The 21116-nt window shown below is 36.1% G+C and overlaps 1 protein-coding gene across 4 annotated transcripts in view; it reads right to left on the bottom strand.

Moving 5' to 3' along the window:
- Positions 1-21116, bottom strand: part of LOC149798288 (neurobeachin-like) — a 561888-nt gene that overhangs the window by 7132 nt on the left and 533640 nt on the right. For all 4 annotated transcript variants that reach the window (XM_089963438.1, XM_089963435.1, XM_089963437.1 and 1 more), the window contains 4 exons: positions 19910-20077; positions 17630-17734; positions 9222-9424; positions 6252-6403 (listed from right to left, as the gene is read on the bottom strand). In XM_089963438.1, the coding sequence (XP_089819564.1) occupies positions 6252-6403; positions 9222-9424; positions 17630-17734; positions 19910-20077 (628 nt within the window). The remainder of the gene's footprint in view (positions 1-6251; positions 6404-9221; positions 9425-17629; positions 17735-19909; positions 20078-21116) is intronic.

Genomic DNA, 21116 nt, shown 5'->3' with positions numbered 1-21116 from the left:
TACTAATTTTCAATGATATAAGCGATCCTACAAAATGAGGTAATTTTTATGAAAAGGTACACACGTTTAATTGTACAAGGCACATAACCAGCATAACATACATGTTCACAAGGAGTGGTAATAATAAAGGCTAAAATTCTCATTATAGATCAGCTAAGATCATCATCAATCTAACAATATCACAACTTTCCACACAATAAAAGCTTGATGTTTTGGTGCCTCCTTCATTGATAGTTGGTGGATTTGTCATTCATTTTCGACAGCAATACAGGCCAATTAATCATTAAAACCCTGAATCTGACTTGTGTTAAGAGTAAATTTTGATCAGCAACTATACCAGTACAGTAGTCCCCCTCTTATAAGGCCACCCATAATGCAGCAGGGAAGTGGCCTTATAATGAGGGTGGCCTTTCTAGAGGGGGATGACAAATGCAAATAGTAAATACATATGAAGAAAGTCACATGTACATTTAATTTTAAAACATTTAATATTTTCATTAAAAAATCACATGTATGTTGTGAAATAAATGTAAAACAAACTGTGTCATCATTTTCAAAAGAATGCTATGAATAACCATTGATATTTTTTGTTGTTGTTGTTCTAGGGTTTAACGCTATTTTTCAGCACAAGATAGGCTATACATGGCGGCCAGTAACTGGTGGAGGAAGAACCCTGGAAAACCCAGGGAAGAACCACCAACCCACGAGAAGGTACTGGCAGGCTTCCCACGTCCAGAACGGTAAGCGCTTTAGAACACTCGGCCATTCGGGGCCCCAACCATTGATATAGTTTTAAAACTGTCTTTATAATTATGTTACTGATCATATCATGTCACTTTGTTGGTAACAGTCTAAAAAACAAACCAATCTCGTCACAATTAAAATTATCCTTGCTGTCATATCCCCTGCATATATCGTTTAGTCTTTTGTTCCAATCTTCGACATCTTCATTATTAACATCAGCTGATTCTCCACTAAGGACAGAACACTTAATATTGTGTCGCACTTGAAATCTGTGCAACCATCCGTTACTTGCGATAAAGTCGTCATATCCCAATTCAACTGACAAAATTGTTGCTTTTTCTTGTCATTCAAATCAGGATACAAACATCTCCTGGCTCAAACAATATTCCTTTCTCCGTCCATTTCATCTTCCCACTTCTGCAGAACTGTTTCATTATCTTTCACGATATTGTTTATCTGAGTCTTCCCGACATTAGTTTTCTGCAAGGATCCTCGACCCACCCACTCACCAGTCAGTTGAACTACTTTCACTTTCTCTTCTAAACTAAGAATTTTTCTTTTTCTTGATGACATGTTGATCTTTTTGCATTAAGTTATTCATGTTGCCAACTACAATACTGATAAAACAATTTTGTATGCATCTAAACAAATTGCCGTGTTTTTAAAGGAAGTGATCTTGTCACGTGATTCATTAGTCGCAGTCTGGCACCCTATTGTTTTATACATTTCTTTACACTAAGTGAGAGAAGCCAAAACGGCTTTGATATGTACCATTAACATCATGCAGATTTGACCTCACGGCCGTTAGGATCCGTAATTTTGACAATTATTGTCAGTAGTAATAGCCACTAATTATCAAAGTGAACAAGCGCAACATCTTACTAAGGGAAGCCATAAAGGCTATCAAACCATTTTCCTGCTGACTTGGGTATTGTACATCGACACTGCCACTTCTCAGCTGTTACTACTGTTCAATAATTGTAATCTTAACAATCATCAGAGGGACTAAACCAGACATCTTATGATAACACAGCAGTAAGGCGAATTGGATTACATGTACTTACCCTTTTGTATGGATTAAAATTTGAGTCTTTCTCGGTTTTTATGGAATAAATTTGGCTTCTCGTGAGGCATAAATGATATAATATTAACCTTAGTGGTACATGTACTTTACTCAACACTTCCTTCAGTAACGAAAACCTGACATCGGGAAACAGAAATCGGATTACTTAATACACGTTATGAATAAAATACTGGTTCTGGATACATATTCAAACAAAATGCAGTTGCTTGTGAGGGTTAAATTTTATATTATTGCACTAATATGCTGGCCACTGGTCACATTGACCGGGTGGCCTTTCGTGAGGGGTACTTTTGAACACAAACTCGTCGGTGCCAACGGATTCTGGCCGTAAGGAGTGGGTGGCCACTGGTCGGGGGTGCCGTTCAAGAGGGGGACTACTGTACATTGATGTGTAATTGCCTTTCATTCCATAATATTAGAATGATTACCATAGTTTTGTAAAACGGGGTGTAAGGCATACCTGTCAACTTTTCAAAAGCCAAGTAGGGAGAGAGTAAAAGAATAGAGATTGGGACCTAAAATCAGGAGGTTTTTCATGGCATTTTTAAGGCCTTGTTTTCACTAAATATTGATTGATCTTCCGGGTCCAATATGCATGAAATTCTAAATGGATGCACCATTTCTCCCTGTGATGCACCTTATCTACCCCCAGAACATGCCCTATTTTCATCTTCTGATCAGCTGTGGCCAAACTGCACAATGGCTAAAGGTTTTAAATAAACAAGCAAGAAAGCCAGCATGACTAATTAAAAGTTAATCCTTATCGATGCAACTATTTAAAAAAAAACATGTTCTACACTTCTGTGCATTATGCAGGCACCAGCAATTGATTGGCAAATAAAGGATTCACAATTTTTGTTAACTAGATTTAACTAAATAGGCAGTCTCATGGTTCTGTACATGTGGCAACTGTTTTCCTCTCATTGTATATCTGACCGCATTCCTTTATTGTCAACTCATAAGGCATTTAGTATTGTTTACTACAAAACATATGTATTCGGAAATAGTTTTTCAAGGACACATTTGCTGCATGGTATATATCTTCATTCGTTATTTTAATTTTACAATGGTAATTAACATTCATATACATATCTGCCAACCTTCCAGACTCACAATTAGTGAAAATTGGGATAAAAAGTGAATTTGGACATTAATTAGTGAAAAATACCATGACCATAACTCCATCCACTCTGACCGTCAATACTACACTATATCAAGATCGCAATAAAAACTAAAACACTACATATATGTAGAAATATTTATTTATAGACATGATACTGTGGCAGACTTGAACTTCCCCAAGTGCTTGATCGTAAATTTGTTTTCTGAACAGTTCAGACTTCTTGCCTGCTGGTTGATTTTTTGCGACTAAAACTGCTGACAAATTTTCTGCAGCTTAAGAAGGCCCTAAAGTCTGTCTTATTTTTCCTCACTAGAGAAAATACTCTTTCGCTGTCAATGTTACTGTGAGGAATACACAATATGGAAGTGATGTTCAAGTCTGGGAACATTTGTCGGAACAAATGTTTAGCATGGTCTCCAGCTGATAAAGGTAAATTGTGTTCAACAAGAAAACTCACAAATAAAGCTTTAGCATTTGTAGCTTGCAGTTTTTCAGCCGGTGGCTCAAAATATTCCAGAGCTGAAATCTGCGACTTCTTAATTTTCCCAACTTCTACGAGTTTTTTGCAACCGATGTGCTTCCTCACCTCATCTCTGCGACCGTGCCCAATACTACAATTTGTGGCACACTGAGTGCAAAAAGCATGATTTATATCAATGTTTAATCGCAGAATGCATGGCCAATTTTTTATATATTCCAAATTAAACTTCACTTTTTGAGCAACACATTTCTTCTTCCTTGGTGATGAAGACATTTTCAAGATCTTACATGCGATGCTAACGGTAACTCAAATCAGTGCTGGTGAAGCATGCGTAGAGCAAAATTCCGGTTAGCCTACCAGTTTCTCTCAAAAGCATTTGTAAAATTACTCTTATATATATATATATAGACTAAAATAGGCTAAAATGCTTGCTACCGGGGCAACTGTACTACTAAGCTGTAGTTCTACTAATATTGCAATCAACAGTACTGGACTGTTTCTGCAACTGTGAATATCACAACTAACGCTTAATGGGAAATTGGTTACTTTATTAAAGATTTAAAATAATCGTGAATTTTTGGCTTGTGGTGTGAATCCGTGAATCGCTGAAAAAGTCATGAAATTCACGCCAAATTCGTGAGGGTTGGCAGCTATGCATATATATGGTATAAAAATGCCAGGTGTTCACTTTTTTATGTTTCTTTGGTGGGAATGGTGTTATAGCATATGGAGTTATAGTATTCATAGTGATCATTCTTGGGATCTAAATTAATTGTTGACAATTTTACTGTTGTGGTTTATTTTTTGTTCTGGTTTACTTCCTGATTTTTGTATTGTAGTAAAGGTTATAAAAACAATTACGTGAATAATATCTAAACTTAACATTCTATTTAGTGAAGAAGTAAATTCTTTTAGATAAAGTAATTATTTCATCACAGCAATATTCAAAGGTGATACAACAGAACATGGCTTCCATACAATATATCTATTTATGCAGGACTTTTCTTTTCTTAGGAGAAATGAAAACTGAAGACATAATGTAATAATTGGGAGTTCTCGCAAAAATTGGGAGATATTATGAAATTGGAAGGTAGGCATGAAGCGATCTAAACAATTGTGATGTTTTTTCTTCCCTACCAGTGTGCAAGTTGACAGGTATGGTGTAAGGTTGTTTACATCAAAGCAAACTACAACTCAGCTTTTACGGTATTAGTATAATTTTCAAAGCATTATTTCTGAAACTTCATTATTGTATTTTGGAGATATCATTCAAGTTTAGTGCAGTGGTGTCCATGATTTGACTCCAAGGGATGAACTTCATTCAGCAAAATGTACTTCATTCAGTGCATGTTCAAACCTACAATGTACATGTGGTGACACCATTATGTAAATACGTTCAGTAGCCTATTTGTGAGCACTGAATAAAACCATATTGTTGTTCATTGTGTTGTCATACTGGGATCACACTTTAATTAGTTAGGTATTTACAATTTCAAGGCAAAATAAAAACATAATTACTGGTGCACTGATATAAAATGTCCAATGCAGTAATCCATAAACAAACAAAAACTGAGTCAAAAGGGAGAGGTTGTGTTACAGCAACTCGCAACTGCTCAGTTCTTGTTATTGTTCAATCAAATTATACCCAAATCTAAATTAAGGCAGAAACAATAAAACGACTGAAAATTACATAAATCACTTTTCAAAACAAGTTTTTACCATTTTTTTTAAATAATCATACATGCCAAACCCGAGATAAGTATAAGTGTAATTTTTGTTAATGTAAGTTTGCCTAAATGAATGCATTTAGAACTTACTGCGTGCATCTTGTGATGTCTCAGAGTTGTGGGCCTGCTTACATCATGCACTTTTTAGTGTAGATACCTGTTCAGTTTAGGGGCTCAGCTTATATACGAACGGGCTTATATGCAAGAATATACGAAAGTCTATTTGATTCTATCATGGCCTATCATGATCATAGAAGTAAATATGGGATAAGTCTTGTCCAAGATTGATTGATTATATTTTTATGGCACATCAGCATGATTAGGCTATTTAGCGCCATACAAAAGGTTATATGTAGGATCATTTAAAAGTGGTAAAAGGTTTCGTATCAACCAGCGATATAAAACCAAAGAGTTGAAGGTAAAACGACAAGATGGTAACGGCAATAAATAACGCTTCCCGATCAACGGAGAATGTAAATGGTGTATGTTAATGATGACAGAGGTATTGAAAATAAGGGATGGAATATACATTACATAAAACTACTCAAGGTGAAAGTTATAGTATTGTCCAAGAAGATATTCATATTTTAGGTTCTTTTCAAATCTTCAAGAGTTAGTTTAGCCACTTTCATGCTCTACAGTCTCAATAAAACACAGCTCCAACCAATCTGCAGTCAGATCTTCTATAGCCAAGTCATCTCTCCCCACCCCACACCAAAAAACCAAATATTTCATCATAACGTTAACCTGGGTAGAACAAGATCGCAGGTCATTCCATACCTGCATTCTAACTTAAAAACACAGCTTCACCCAATATATACAACACATGTGATGAACCAGAGTTAATACGTCATTTATACCTTTGACCTATCACCTTCTGTGGGTTTTAAAGAAATGGGTCAAGGTTAAATATAGCTGCCACAATCTGCATAATGTCTCACTTTCAAACTTTCCATAATTCTATCAGAACTGGTATTATACTTATCAACCTATTAATTTTTATAAGCTTTAATGAAGAAACAGGAGAAGAAAGTATGGATTATGAAACAGAAAAATTAAAAAAGAAATTTTAGTCAGCATAGGTTTACTTACTTGTGATCATGTGAAAGTGCCAGAGCCCGGATACTGCTATCACAAGTTGGATATGTGTATAGTAAAGTCAGGTCATGTGACCTCCACACTTCTACCACACCGCCATCTCCTCCCATCATGATGTATTGACCATCTCGACTTAAAATTATTGCCTGTAAAGATAGCAATGAGAGGTGTTGATCATGTATGTATGTAGCCAGTGAAATACCAATAGTCAGCTAGGAAAGCAAAGCTAGCCACTTATAGCAGTAGACACACTGGTTCAAGGCAAGTAGAATATCTCAAAAACTGCCTGGATGACAACTATTTTGAATTGCATCACACTATTAAGTATACACTGTTTCTCAAAATTATCACCCAGTGAAAGGGGTTGTGTTTGCAACGTGAGCATCACATGTTCTCAAAAATGGCCAAAAGACATGAAAAATGCACATATAAATTTGGGAGTGGGGTGAATAAACTTTTTATTCCAAGAATTCCCACTGAACTTTTTAACCTCACTCTTGTATTTTACATTCTATGAAATTTTATATTAGGCAGATGTATGCAAAATTAAATTTGTGCATAAAAACTGTCCAATGCACCATTTAGCAAATAAAGAACTGAAAGTCATCTGCCCACCTAGGTAGCAGTTGGACAGAGTGATCTTCCCTTGGTACAGGGATTGGCACCAAATCCTATGATATATCAGTTACTACTTCTGCTTGTGCCGAGAAGCATGCTCTCACCATAGGAGACTTCGCAAACATCCTGCACATAGTTTCTGTCATACACTCACAAGTTGTAGAAGAGTCTTTACTTCAAAGGGAAATGTACTCGTTCTATATTTCCAGCCTTTTTTTCTTCCTCTGATGACAAAGGTTTGCCTTTACATTAAAGCACTTTGCTGTCACTTATTTGTATCTGTGTACTTGCACCAGTAGCCTATGTGACTGTACCATAGTTCTGGCTATAGTTTTAATTTACATATGTATGCAAGTATGTAGTGGGCTCTAGAAAACTCTTAACCTGTATAACTTCCATTATGACTGGGTGCATACAGGCAAGTTTTCTATACCAATACATTTAGCATCTGGGTGCCAAGCTCCACTGATCTTCCTGTACAAGGCTTCATTAAGAGTTCTCATACAGGTAGTATTGTGAATTGATAGCATATACTGATGTTTCATTGCCTTCCTTAGGCCGAATGCTAACGCTTTATTAATTTTACCTATATAGAATGTCCTGGACCTTTTCCTACAGATAAATTGTTCTGTAATAGATATTGTAGTACCCACATTGTATGGTGCTTCAGTTCCCTTTTTTTATATGCAGGTTTTTGTGTGTTACATATAGAAAACTTGTATAGCTTCTTCTCTGGTCAGATAATTTCACATCAGTTTTCCATACATGGTTAACTCAGTAGTGTCAAGCTCATGCAGTTGCTACAAGATATGCTTGAGTTATTTGTATCTGTATAGGAATCCAGAACCATAAATTGGGGTTAGGTCCACAAATCAATCTCCTCACAAAGAGCAATGGAATGGGGGTGGGGGACAAAAAAGTTGTCTTTTGTTTTAGATGTTGGTTGAAGTTCAATACTGCATAAGTAATATACAAGTTATTCAATTAAAAATGTAAGGGTGTGAGAAATTTTGATGGTAAGGGGACAAAATGTATAGAAGTCAAAATGTGCCCAAGTCAAAGACAGCACAAAAATCAAACAAGTCTAAATACGCTTAAGTCAAAGACCAATTAAAAAAACACACAAAACACCCCTGATCACTTAAGTTCTTGATTTAAGTTTTCAGAACTTATGGTGCATTTGATCTGCAAGAAACAATACTTCATAACAGGTTTTAACATTTAGAATTTTTTTGGGTCCTACACAAATATTTGAGCTTTCTTTAGTTCATCCAGTTTATTATTCACTATCTCAAACTTTTCCTTTTCGTTAGCCTTTTTTCTAGGAGTTCTCCTCCCGGGGTTTGCTCAATCATGTCAAAACAATTTTCTCTGCTGCCTCTGCCTTTCCACACAGCTGATTCAAAGTTGTGTTCAGGTCTTGAAAGTCAGATGCAGTTCCTTTTTATCTTATCAATTTCTCCCAAAACACACTTTCTCTCATTTCTCCCCTATTGGGTTTTTATTTTTCTCCCTCTCTTCATTATGTTCTCATCTTTTATTTCCTTATAATACTAAACCCATGTTCACTGCTGTCCAACCATACAACAAAATTAAGACAAGTTGAACACCTTGATACAACTGTTTCATGCTTCTCACCTTTCATGTACGACTTTAGGACTGATTTCCCCATGCCAGAAATGTCTAATATATGATCACAAGCAGTTTTCACGGTGTTCCTCTTATCTCCCTTGAAATGTTTAATCCATGACCCTCGTCAAGTTCTATACACACTGCTCTTTGTTCATGATTAATAGGTTTTTGATGTTACACATGCTTGTTTGGCTTACTTCCACCAATGCTCAGTTTACTTGTATACTCAATATATGAATCCAAAGGTAGATTCTTATACAAATGAGAAAGCTCAAAGATCACAATATTAAAGCTTATTTAATATTTGTTTTCAATCAAAACACTCAATTTTTTTATATCATTATGCCTGCTTTTACGATTTCATGGAGGATTTTGTAGAAATGACAGTAATTCTCAAATTCATGGAGTTTTCAAGGAAATATTGCCCTATTGTCAAAGTGAAGGAGTTTTCCAAGACTGCAAACCTTTCAAGCCGAACATTTTATGATCTCAAGGACAGGATGAGCTCCATGTCTTAATTTAAGCCTATGTAGCAGAACTTCCCTCCAATGGACACTATTGGGACTAAAAATATGTGGCCATCTTATGGAGGTGGCCAGTATAAAAAGGTTTAATAAGCATTGGTACAGTTTTATTGGAACTAAAAGAATGTGGTCAGTGCATGACAAGGATTGTTTTAGAAAGTTACAGTGTATTCACTGGGTGTTTAATTACCTGAATATTGTCCTTGTGTTTGACATGTCTGAGGAGTCTGCCATTGATGTTAAAGTTACAGATACTGCCTTGATCAAACTTGACCAGCACAAAGGCTTCTCTGGACATGGTGATTATCCGTGGAGTCTTACAATGCATTTCCTGTGGGGGATCCAGGGATCGCAGCAGGTCACCATTCAATGTGTGCACCAGAACAGGGCCTTCTGCAAAGAAATTTTACCTGTAAAAATGCATGAACATATCATAATGAAGATCTCCAACAAAATTAGAGGTTTTGGTATATATATATATATATATATATATATATATATATATATATATATATATATATATATATATATAAGACTCTATGGTCACAAACACATCCATATGATCTTTTATTTAAACCACTGCCCAAACTGTTTCAAACTCTGTGTTCTGATGTTCAGGTTGTGTGGATAATATCACCGTTCCATACATCAACCAGATATATAAGCAAATGCTCCTTGCTCAACACATTCAGCAACCTGTGGCAATCTCTGACTGGAAAAAAGCAACTTACGATATAATGTCAAAGAGATCAGTCCTAATTATCTATTGCTCTGAGAAAGCTGGGCTTGTGTAATTTTGCAATTTCTCGACAATTATGCTCAAACATTCATATGTACCTGGAAACTTGAGTGATGTGATGTTATTCAGTCACAGTCAGATTGGTACCATTTTTATTTATGACCAACTAGATACATCAGAAGTCTTTCAGTAAAAACCCAGTTGATATGACCATTCATTCAGAAATAGTGATCAAAAAAAGTTAAGATGACTACTGTGGTGGCCATATTGGATTTCTGAGCAGCAGTTTATTATTTAGGATTATCTAGATATAGTAAGATCATAATTTCCAAATCTGCACAAGAATATGTGAAACAAGCCAGGTGAAGTGTGTGTGTCTGTGTGTGTTCTGGATTTTCACTGTAGCTGTAACAATTTTCAGTCATATTGCTATAATGTCTGCAGTGTGGCAGTTTATAGTGATGCATAGCACTGGGGCATCATGCTGCAGACATGTATCATCATGTCCAACCCAGTCAAACTATCCTGGCACCAGGCCAACTTTGGTATGACTCAGCCGGGGCTTAAACCTGCAACCTCCCACATCAGAGATGAATGCTGTAACCACTTTGCCCATGAAAGTGGCCCACCAGGTGAAGTTCTTCCATTTACTGTATAATGTCTGATCTCCGAGTAGCAGCATTATTATTTAGGATTAACTAGAAATAGTAAATCAAAATTCCCTGAGGCTAAATTTGCACAAGAATACCCACTAGAAGCCAGATGAGGTTCTTCCATTTACTGAGATGGGTCCTCAAGTATACCTAAACTGGAATCACTCGCTCCAGTGAGCAAATCTTTGGTTGTCACTGCAATAAGTCTCATACACAGTCAGTCCCAGACAATGGTATATAATGCCACATTTAAGAGACTCAATAGGCTCAGAAATTCATAGGCTGAGATGTGATTCTTTGAAAGACACCATAGAGATGATTTTCAAGGCACATTTTTGAAGAAGGCTGATCTGGTTCACAAACATTTTGAACTCCATATGCAAGTGGGTGAAATGTTTGGATGGACAATGTTATATTTGTTCTTGCTGACAAGGAATCCAAGTTGGAGTTAAATATGGGATTTCATATCTTGTTCTAAAATATTCCTAGCTTGGTGCTTTTGGAGAATGTCATCCAGTTAGAAGTCAAAGATGTGGAGCTCTGAAGTGCAACATGATTTGGAAACTGATTTTCCAATCAAATGGGATTGCAATGAATTTGTGCAAAATCTCTTTCCTGACTGGCATTCAGAACCAGTTATTTTGTCTAAATTCTGACCCATGGTGTCCAAATGAAAAGGCTGAGACAACTTTGGAGCTATGACTTTCAGAAGCCTGCTGCTGGTACCAAGTCTGAATTAAAATCCTGAGGAGTTTATGTTTAAACAATCTCAACTTCTTCTGAGGAATCATCTAGCTCAGTGGTTCCCAAGCTTTTCAAGTAGAGGGCCATATCTACTATTTTCGGTAACTAAGCGAGCCACAACGTTATAAAATTATAAATGTTTATCAATGTTTATAAAATTATAAAAGTCGTGTAATATCATTCTTAAATATATCAACTTTCAGCAACCAAATCCTAAAACTTTAAAAGCAGTCAGTGTCAGTCCTGCACTACAGTCATTTTCAGTTTTAAATCAAATCTGCAGATTAAGCAAACCAGTTTACCACTACGACTAGGCACAAACATAAATTTCTCCGTCCAATCTGCGTTGAATTCACGACAAGCAACAGCCTCACGTTTTCGCTTATTAGCATTGTTTGATTCTACGTTATCCATGCTCATGCTTATTGGCTTTAACGGTAAATTTTTATTTGAAAAATCTAATTTCAACACGAAACTGCAGACTACTAAACAGTTGTAACAAATGACATCATGGCGTCTTGCGCACTCTTATTGGTTGACAAGGCCAGGAAAAGGGTATTTCCAAACGTTTCGTTCGCTAACTCAATGGGCACATTCGATAATTATATCCGAGCACAACAACCACACGCAGAGTGATTTAACGAACGCCGACAGAGCTCCGAGTGCTCGACCAAAATGACAGATTTCTTAGAAATAACATTCTAGACTCTAGAATACTGTAGATCATGCATTATTGAAACTTTCGTCTAGTTATTATTTATTTGAACGTCAATAAATTTTTGAAATTATTAAAATACATTATAGTAAATATAGAGGCCCCGCAGGCCACTTTCTGAGAGCTGACGGGCCACAAGTTGCCCGCAGGCCGTGGTTTGGGAACCTCTGATCTAGCTCTGTCAGCAGAACATCAGCTCTAAACAGCTCACATCTATAGTAAAGGGGGCCCTTGATAGTGGGAATGGGTTCCTAACATGAGGTTCTCAGAGATGATTCACAAGAATCATGGAATTCTGGACAAGTCTTTCCCATGTCATGGCAAAGTATTTTAATCCCACGTCCCCATAGGATGTGAGACAAAAGAGCATGATAAGCACAGTATCATTTTTTTTGTGGGATGGAGGCTGATAGAGAAACCAGGGCAGCTGTGACCCTTACCTCTTCACTTTTTTGTCATTAGTGACCCTTAGAGATTGTTTTGTTGTCTCTGAAATGGGCTTGAAGGGTTGTATTCCCATCTGGCATACCCTGCTCCTTCTCATTGGTCTGGTCTCTACTCTTAAATAAGGACTGCTCTTGGATGTTGGGCCTGTTCAAGGTCTGTTTCTGAACATAATTCACACATCAATTGAAGAGCAGGTTGGATGACAGATACTGTGACTAAAGTGTGGCTTTATGGTGTTCCTTAAGGAAGGCAGACATGGGGAGAAAAGCATTTCTTTTTGGACACTGTTCACTTATGATGCTCATGGAACTGGAAAAGTGCTGTGCTGTTCTGTTAAGAACAGTGCCATTTGTGAGATCGACTCTTAAGAGGGAAAAGTGGGATTATCAAGGGATGAGGCGAGGTTGTGTTCAGAGTATTAATTTATGAACAGGGATACCAAGTCAAGCATGTACCCTACTGCACAGTCATTCTGAACCAGTTGTTCTAAGTTGCGAAATGACTTATGATCCATACAAACTGATGCAGTTTTATTTTCTACATTTCCCAAACCTATAATGCCTCTGTTAATAGCTGGGACCTCATTTTGAAAAACAGGCATATACATCATACAAATCCTTGGCAGAAGGAAACTTTAATTGATGTGAGGAAAGACATGTTTCTTTGCACATCATTGGATCAAGTATGGATAAAGGTGCCTCTAAGCTCAAATCCCCATATACAGAAGAACAAGGTGACATAAAGCTGTAAAGCCGACCAAGAAGTAAACATGGGGTCAAGCCAAGTTGTAACACTCCAATTTTTTATGGTCCACGAATGGTACCAAACATCCAGTAAAGCGTCACTACAGACAAGATGGATCAAGAAGGAGCTGGGACCAGTGCTGAAGTTGTCTGGTGTCAGTCTGTGATACTTATATGAGGCTAGCAATGAACAGAGGCCATTTATTCTCTAATACCAGTGCTGGGAATACTAGTAGTTCAAGTCAGAGTGGTCTTGGGAATAGCAATTCTCAATATCAGGAGCTAGCTCTTTCATGAAGCTGTTACTGACTTTATCTGTAAAACAGACAGGCATAGGTTGAGACTGAGACTAAAAGTCCAGTACTGGCTATTTCATGACATCACCATAACCAGTACAAGATTTTTATGTCCAACACTGGTCCAGACTAGTTGCTATACCAAGACGGTACTGGTCATGGAAGCACTACCAAGAAGACTTGTTCAGGTTATGGAAGAACTGTACGCATGTAATAATGCTTAAAAGCACCTCAGCACAATAGTGGGTATATGATACAAAGTAAGAGTAAAATTTGAAAAAGGGACATAGCAAGAGTCAGGTCTAATCATTTAACTAAATTTGAAGTGCCTCTTTTGACTTAAATTTTTTTAAATAAAAAATATCAGTGGCTCTACACTTTGTTACCAATATTATCAAGATCATCAAATTTGCTATTAATATCAGTAATACAAACCATATTTGATAAACATGAATGTACACTATGCCATAGGCAAGAAAGGACGGAAACCCCTCCATGCCAAATAAATATGTTTAATGATATCAATGGTTTGTTTTATTACTAGATTATTCACTATTTTACGTTTATATATGTTAAAATGTCACAAAAGGGTGTTTGTTACACCAAGGTAGACCTGAATCTTGTTCATCCACCTTGAATGAACTAATGTGGATAACGAAAACTCTACCAGTCTTGGGAATATACAAAGATAAAAAGACAAGTACTCTATGCAACAGTGTCTAGCCTGTCAACCAAGTCACAATGAAAGTGGGAACTTGGAATCCTGGCATATTAGGGTACAAGCTTTAAGTATATACAGTAAAACCTGATTTTAGCAATCTCTGCTATGAGCGACCAACTATCATTTATAAACAAATTCATCATGGACATATCAATTTTATTATAAAATCACACTGCACATGACCAGTGGTGATGATTTTTAAGCAAAATACATGTTTCAACATTGCAATGAATGACAGCATCATCAAAGAGATAAAACTGCCATTGTAATTCCATATTCATCAAAAATCCTATTATGATTCACCAGTCCATCTTTAAAAGATTAGCAGGGATGGTTGAATACAGTCAGTTCAAATGTTTTGTTTATTTATTTGTTGTGAAAACAAACACAGTGTCATTAATGTCACTAGACCTCTGAACAACCTGTGTTCACTGTAGTGCAATGGGTACTGCCTTAAATCCTTTCTCTGTAGATTAATAATACATAATGACTGGGATTAATCAAGTATTTGGTCATTTCAATTACCATGTTATTTGCTTTATCTGGATTAATTAATTCTATAGTTATTTAAAGGTCTCTATCCTTTGTTGCTTTGTTGAGGTTATAAAAACCTGCTCGAGGTTAAATGTGATACATATGTATCAACATCTGCTCACCTTAATGCATCTGTTACACACTTCTGTTTCCTTAGTTGATCCATTTATTTACGTTGTTGTGGGCTTCATGTCATTTTGAAGCACATAATAATGTGGACTTCATACAGCACCTAATCTTTACAAGCTCTAAGTGCTTTACAATAATAAATAGATCGAAACATATACAATGACAAGATTACAAAAACAAACACCATGAAATTGCCCCCCAAAAAGAAGACGATAGGTTTGCTTGGATGTCTTGCATCAGTGGGTTCTATTTACCATATGGAAGGTTTCTCTTATTAGCAAACAGAGATGGAGGGTTAGGGACTGATGCAGTAAGGTGGCATATGATGCTGAGGTGATCAGGTGCATGTTCGTGGGACATCAATGAAGACTCTAAACTTTTATCATCAGGTCTATGAAGAAACAAGTCTAAAATATTTATGGGTGGCTTGGCTAACTGACTGAGGTTGAAAATGTGAATAGAATCTAGAAGTTTTGATGTGTGTGAATTTGACAAAGTGAAAATTGCAATCTCCAAGAATAATCAGATTGCCACTTATCAAAGTTCCCCGCTGCAGGTAGGGAAACTGCTCCATAAAGAGAGATTCAGTCAGCTTGGTTTTTCTTTTAGATGGAGGGCAGAAGAGGCAGAAAAAATGAACTGACCTTTGTTCCACTGTGAGTAAGGTTTGGGTCAGTTCAAATGATGTATGTTCGAAATTGAAATATATAGTGTAGTCAAGATGGTGAATTATGGAATTCTTGGCGATGACAATAATTCTGCCTCCACAGGAGTGTGCAGGAATGATGTCTGAGGGAGTTAGATCCATACACTCTGGTTCATCACCTGATGTTTTGGCTTTCACTGCCATTTAAGATGAAATTAATCCAAGGTTGTTAAATCTAGTGCACAATGTAGTATTGAGTGCCAAGGGGTTATTTAATGCAATTCATGAGGGTCCATGTAACATAAATGAGTCAACTGGCGAGTACAGCATGATGAAATCATGTTCAAAACAAAAGACAGCTGTAGTAAAAGTGGGGCAAAAACGATTGAGAAAAAGTCTAACAATTCTCCCCTCTCAAGCAAGCAAATGAATAACAGAACAGCCAATGCATGATGAAACCACCAATGTAGATGAAGATGGTCAACAAATACATATGACATGAGAAACTGCACATAAATCCAGAGCAGCTGCCTCAAGCCTGTTAAACAATGGTGGCCATTTTGAATCTTAATAGGTTATACATGATGGCAGCCAATATAACTAATGGAGGAAGGACCTGGAAAAATCCTGGCAAGAATCACCAAGCCACAGGAAAGCTTTATCACATACCCACATAGGTGTATGCCAATACTCTAATCCATAAAGATTGAGGTGAAAGGGCAGTAATCAGTAAAAGCCACTTGGCTATCTGGGGCCTCTATTATCTATGTCATTGGTGACTAAGGTTTGTGTTGTCTTAGCTAACTTCATAATTTATGGCCAGGTTAAATGTTACCAAATTAACTTTGCAACTGACATAAGCCATTATGCCACAAGACCACATGTACACTTCAAATAAAATGATTTAAAAAAACTATTATGATGAATATATTCTTAGATCTATACAGGTATACATTTTCTTTTTTTGATGCAAGTAAAATTTTAAAAAGAATTATGAATAAAGAATGATAATGAAGGTATGGATAAATAAGGTTCATCTATAATGGCAACAAAAGTTTTACTTAAGTCACAAATCATTGTGCTTTTTACTGCATATTCCAACCCCAACCACCCTCCTCCAGCATTTGCATCTCTGGGGTCACAATGCAAAATTCATACATGATAAAACTTGTCATAATGATTGCACATAAAAAGTTTGATCAGAAAATATTTAAAATATAACTGAATCTTTGTTATGTGTATCTATATTTTCTGTAATGTCTGGTATATGATTTTATTTAATTTTTGTAATTTTTATTCATGCTCGTAAACTGTATAAAATAATTTTTGTTATAAATTGTGTGAGGAATTTGGCTCTGTTAAAAACACAAATTACATAGGATCTATAAATAGATGTTAATGTATTAGTAACAATACATTAGGTGACAATTAGTAATAATAACTGTAATATTAAGACTTAAAATGGTGCCTATGGCATATTTTCTCAGTGACTGATCAGATATGTAAGTTTTAATTAGAATTCTATGGATTCCCATTGGTTGCACGAGGGCATATAAAGATACCAATTTGTTGTAAATCAGTAGTGTATGTTTTCACATGGGATCTAATATATCATGTATATAAGAAGAAAATTAAGCATTCAGTTTCATTCTGATTTCTGGAGTCATTCACATTTTTTGTGTTCCTGATGTAAGACTGCAGACATGTTTTATGTTGTACTTAGATATTTTTAGAGAGGAAAAACATTTGTTTGGACTGTTCAGAGGTGATAAAAAGTGCTCATTATTTAGACAATAATATTATTCTGGAACTGTTATAAACTATTTAACAGAATTCTGAACAACACCATCTTAATAACGTCATGATTCTTGGAGGACCTGTACATTTCCGGTATTGAAATTATAAAGGACTTTTCATGTTTAGGACTTTCATAGATCTTTATAAGGACTAATTTGGATTCACTTCATTATACTCTAAGTTCCTCTCACATTTTTCATTTATTACTCTAATAATTAAATTGTTTCTTAAGTTTTACAAAATTTGTTGGTTTTGCTTCTTTTCTGTTACTTAAGTTTGTGACCATAGAGTCTTAATAAACTTTCATCGACTGATCTTTGACACCTTCCACTCCGAGGTTTAGGAGACGAGGTAACATACAGATGGACAGAAGGATAGACAGGGATAATGACGGCATAACTTTGACCCATTTAAAAAGTGGAAGAATAATCAACCTTTGGATCCACTGATAACTAGGCCCATTTCTGCTAATACTGCCACACAGGTCACCTCCGTCTCATGTCCAGTCAAAGTGGCCTTTGGGGTGGGATGCTCTGTGCCTGAAATAAAATTAATGATTGCTTAAAGTAAAAATGTACACATCTATTTGATCTGTGGCTAAAACATCTTACGAATTAGGTTTCCCTCAATTCTAAAAGTCAAAACATAAAAAACATACAGAACCCAAATTAAGATTAGGTTCAGATCTAAAATGAAAAACACTTTAGATTTCTTTAAAAATATCTATATGCTTTACAAAACCTATTCTTTATGTGAACTTAGAATTGATGCATGTGGTCTTATGAACTACTGTCAGCCCATGCTTATTCAACTTTAAAAGGTGTCAAAATTAGCTAACTCAATAATTAACAGGAGTGATTTATTTCATACGATTCAAAATGAAACAAGTTTGTCTGACTTCAATGTATATAATGCAATTTTAAGAGCAAGGTTTGGAACAAATCAAAAGAATCTGGCTGGATTTTAACGTTTCTGACATTTAAAAAGGTCATAACACTGAAATAGCATGAAAATTACTGACCATGCCAAAAATAAATGAAGATTATGGCTAATAATAATAATAATAATAATAATAAAGATTATAGAGCTGAAACACAATTTCTACAATTTATAGCTTCAATTATACAAATTTTCTTCTTTGCTATTTTTTTGTTTTTCATTTTACGAATTCAGCCCAAATGGTCACCAGCACAAAAATTAAAGTCAAAACTGGGATTACACCTAAATAAACTTGACAGGTCTTGGTTTTCATCAAGATTGGAAAAATTCTTTTGAGTGATATCTGAAGAGCAATTGAATGGTTTTATTTTACTTTATTGATGTGACCAATCTGAATGGCCTATCAGCATCGTTTGTGAAAGGCAATCATGACATTATGCAAAATCTGAATGCAATAGCTCCAGTGGTTTTTGCAAAGTCTGCAGACAGATGATATACACCAGACCTGGTAATCATACTATAAGCTCATTTGGTTGTTGTTGTTGTTGTTGTTGTTGTTGCAGGGTTTAACATCATTTTTCACCACACGATATGGTGGCCAGTACTAATGGTGGAGGAAGAACCCAGGAAAACCCCAGAAAGAACCGCAGACCCAAGAAAAAGCTAATTTGTTCTTACAGATATTATATCAGTGACTGATCTCACATACAAAGAGAATTACAGATGGAATGACTGATTGGTGTTGAACTGGCATACCAGCACACGAAAAACTGTTCAGTGTCAAGGCAAAAGGAGTAAAATGCCTTACCAACAGCATAATGTTGTGAATGACCCAGGTTGCTCAGGACAGGAATTTAACCTGGAATTCACGAACTGCATGCCTGGCATGCTAATCAAGATGCCAATGCAGCTCTTTTTAAAATATACATGAGGTACCTCCGCCTGCCAACACTAACAAGATCTTCACAGTAAGGTAGTCAATTTTTTTCATAAATTGGACTTGTTTTCAGTAGGGTGTAACAAAATATTATGTGCTGCAATTGTCAAGCTGGAAAACAGATGTGTGATTCAGGACTGAGGCAGCAACCATAAACATCACATTCAACTCAAAAGTTGTAAAGTTTACTTGAACCTTAAGTACCTCCAGTACAGTTTCACAAACTGCATTTCCAAACCCTATGGAGCTCAATGGCTTCTTGATATCTCCCGACCTGATGTAATCGTTGAAAAATTAAATCTCTTAATCACCATTTGAGACACTCAGATCAACACATGATGCCCACTAAACATAATTGTTCCCTGCCTGCTTTTTTCCCCCAAGAATCTAAATATTCCATTTTATTTGTCTGTACTATTAAAACATTTTAAGACGTTTATTGTCCCATTATTCCTGACCTGTTGCTTATTGGACACCATCTGCACACACACACCCAAACCAATAAGCAAAAGTTTGATCATGCAGATGGTTTTGTCATAAAATATGTGCAGTTTAAAGCATGTGACATACACTGAATCTACTATGAAACGCTGATCCAAATAAAAAACGAATATGTTATTATCCAGAATTTACCACAATCATCTATATTTCAGCAACTTGTCATTTTATTCTGTTAAGTCCATATTTTATTCTGTAAGTCCATATTTTAAGCATTATGACTGTAAGACTTATGACAAGTCCATAAGGGTTGGCAGGTCTGATGTACCAATGACCTCCCAATATCATCAGTACATACCAAGATAAGGATGAAATACAATACATTTCCAGTCATACTTACTTCCATTATCACCAATAATGGCCTGGTTGCGAGCGGTAAACATCCAAACCATGACTGTGCAATCCTTGGAGCCTGTGATAATGTAACAGTCCTGGTTCATATTGCACTCAGATCGAGCCAGGCAAGTCACTACATCAAAATGGCCATATATAACCTGCAGGATTTTCGCTGAAAATAATGTAAAAATTGTTTTTTGACTGCAGACAATGCGCAATCAATTCTGGGAAATAAAAGTGCCGTATATAAGTTGAATCAAACTGCAAACAACATAGATCCTGATCTGCCATAGCATAGTATGCCTACAGGTCAAGTCAATGTTGTGTGCTCTATTGATTACTCCTTACAAACTCCATAGACTCAGACCTGATGAAGCATTATGCAACGGCATATCTGGGTCTGTGCATTCTGGAGTTTGACTCATTTATTATCAATTAAAAACATTTTAAAAAAGATTTTATTCACACATCCTGAGCTAAAATTAATAAAAATGTATGTCTTATAAAATTAAGTACTATTATATGTTCTATGTGAATAAAAAGTAAGTGTATAAACTTTGGATACATGCATATTATCAGCCTATACAAGGTCAAAGTTGCAAAATTTCAGAAATTTAATTTCAGAACAAAAGAAATCAAATATACAATAAAACCAATCCAAGATGTCCTCTTTTTTGTTCAGCTGACCCTTTCATTTGGCCAGAAAAGACAAATTTTAACAATAAGCTGAATGTAAAACATTGCAGTATTGACACTACTTTAGGATGTAGACAGACATATGGATGAGTGGATATATGGGCATGTCCATGGGCAGCAGAGTGATCACAGTGTCAAGCTTCTGCTGTGGCAGATTTGACTAAAATCATTTTGTACTTTCACTTATTCTCTTAGTAAGAAGACCAAGGCTTCATGTCCAACCCATGGTCAAAGCATGTAAACAATGTGATATCGACTCTAATGTCAGACAGGTGTGATCTTGACTCTAATGTCAGACAGGTGTGATCTCGACTCTAATGTCAGAGAGGTGTGACCTTGACTCTAATGTCAAGAGAGGTGTGACCTTGACTCTAATGTCAGAGACATGTGACCTTGACTCTAATGTCAGATGTGTGACCTTGACTCTAATGTCAGAGAAGTGACAGGTGAGATGTCTTTGCTTGAAATGAAGATATAACAATAATGCACACAATGCAAGCAAAAAATAAACTGTG

Source organism: Sinohyriopsis cumingii, chromosome 6 (genome assembly GCF_028554795.1).
Source record: "Sinohyriopsis cumingii isolate HCF-2022 chromosome 6, ASM2855479v2, whole genome shotgun sequence".
Classification (NCBI taxonomy): Eukaryota; Metazoa; Mollusca; class Bivalvia; order Unionida; family Unionidae; genus Sinohyriopsis; species Sinohyriopsis cumingii.
The sequence above is the reverse complement of the archived record's forward strand: the minus strand, read 5'-3'. Positions and strand labels throughout refer to the sequence as shown.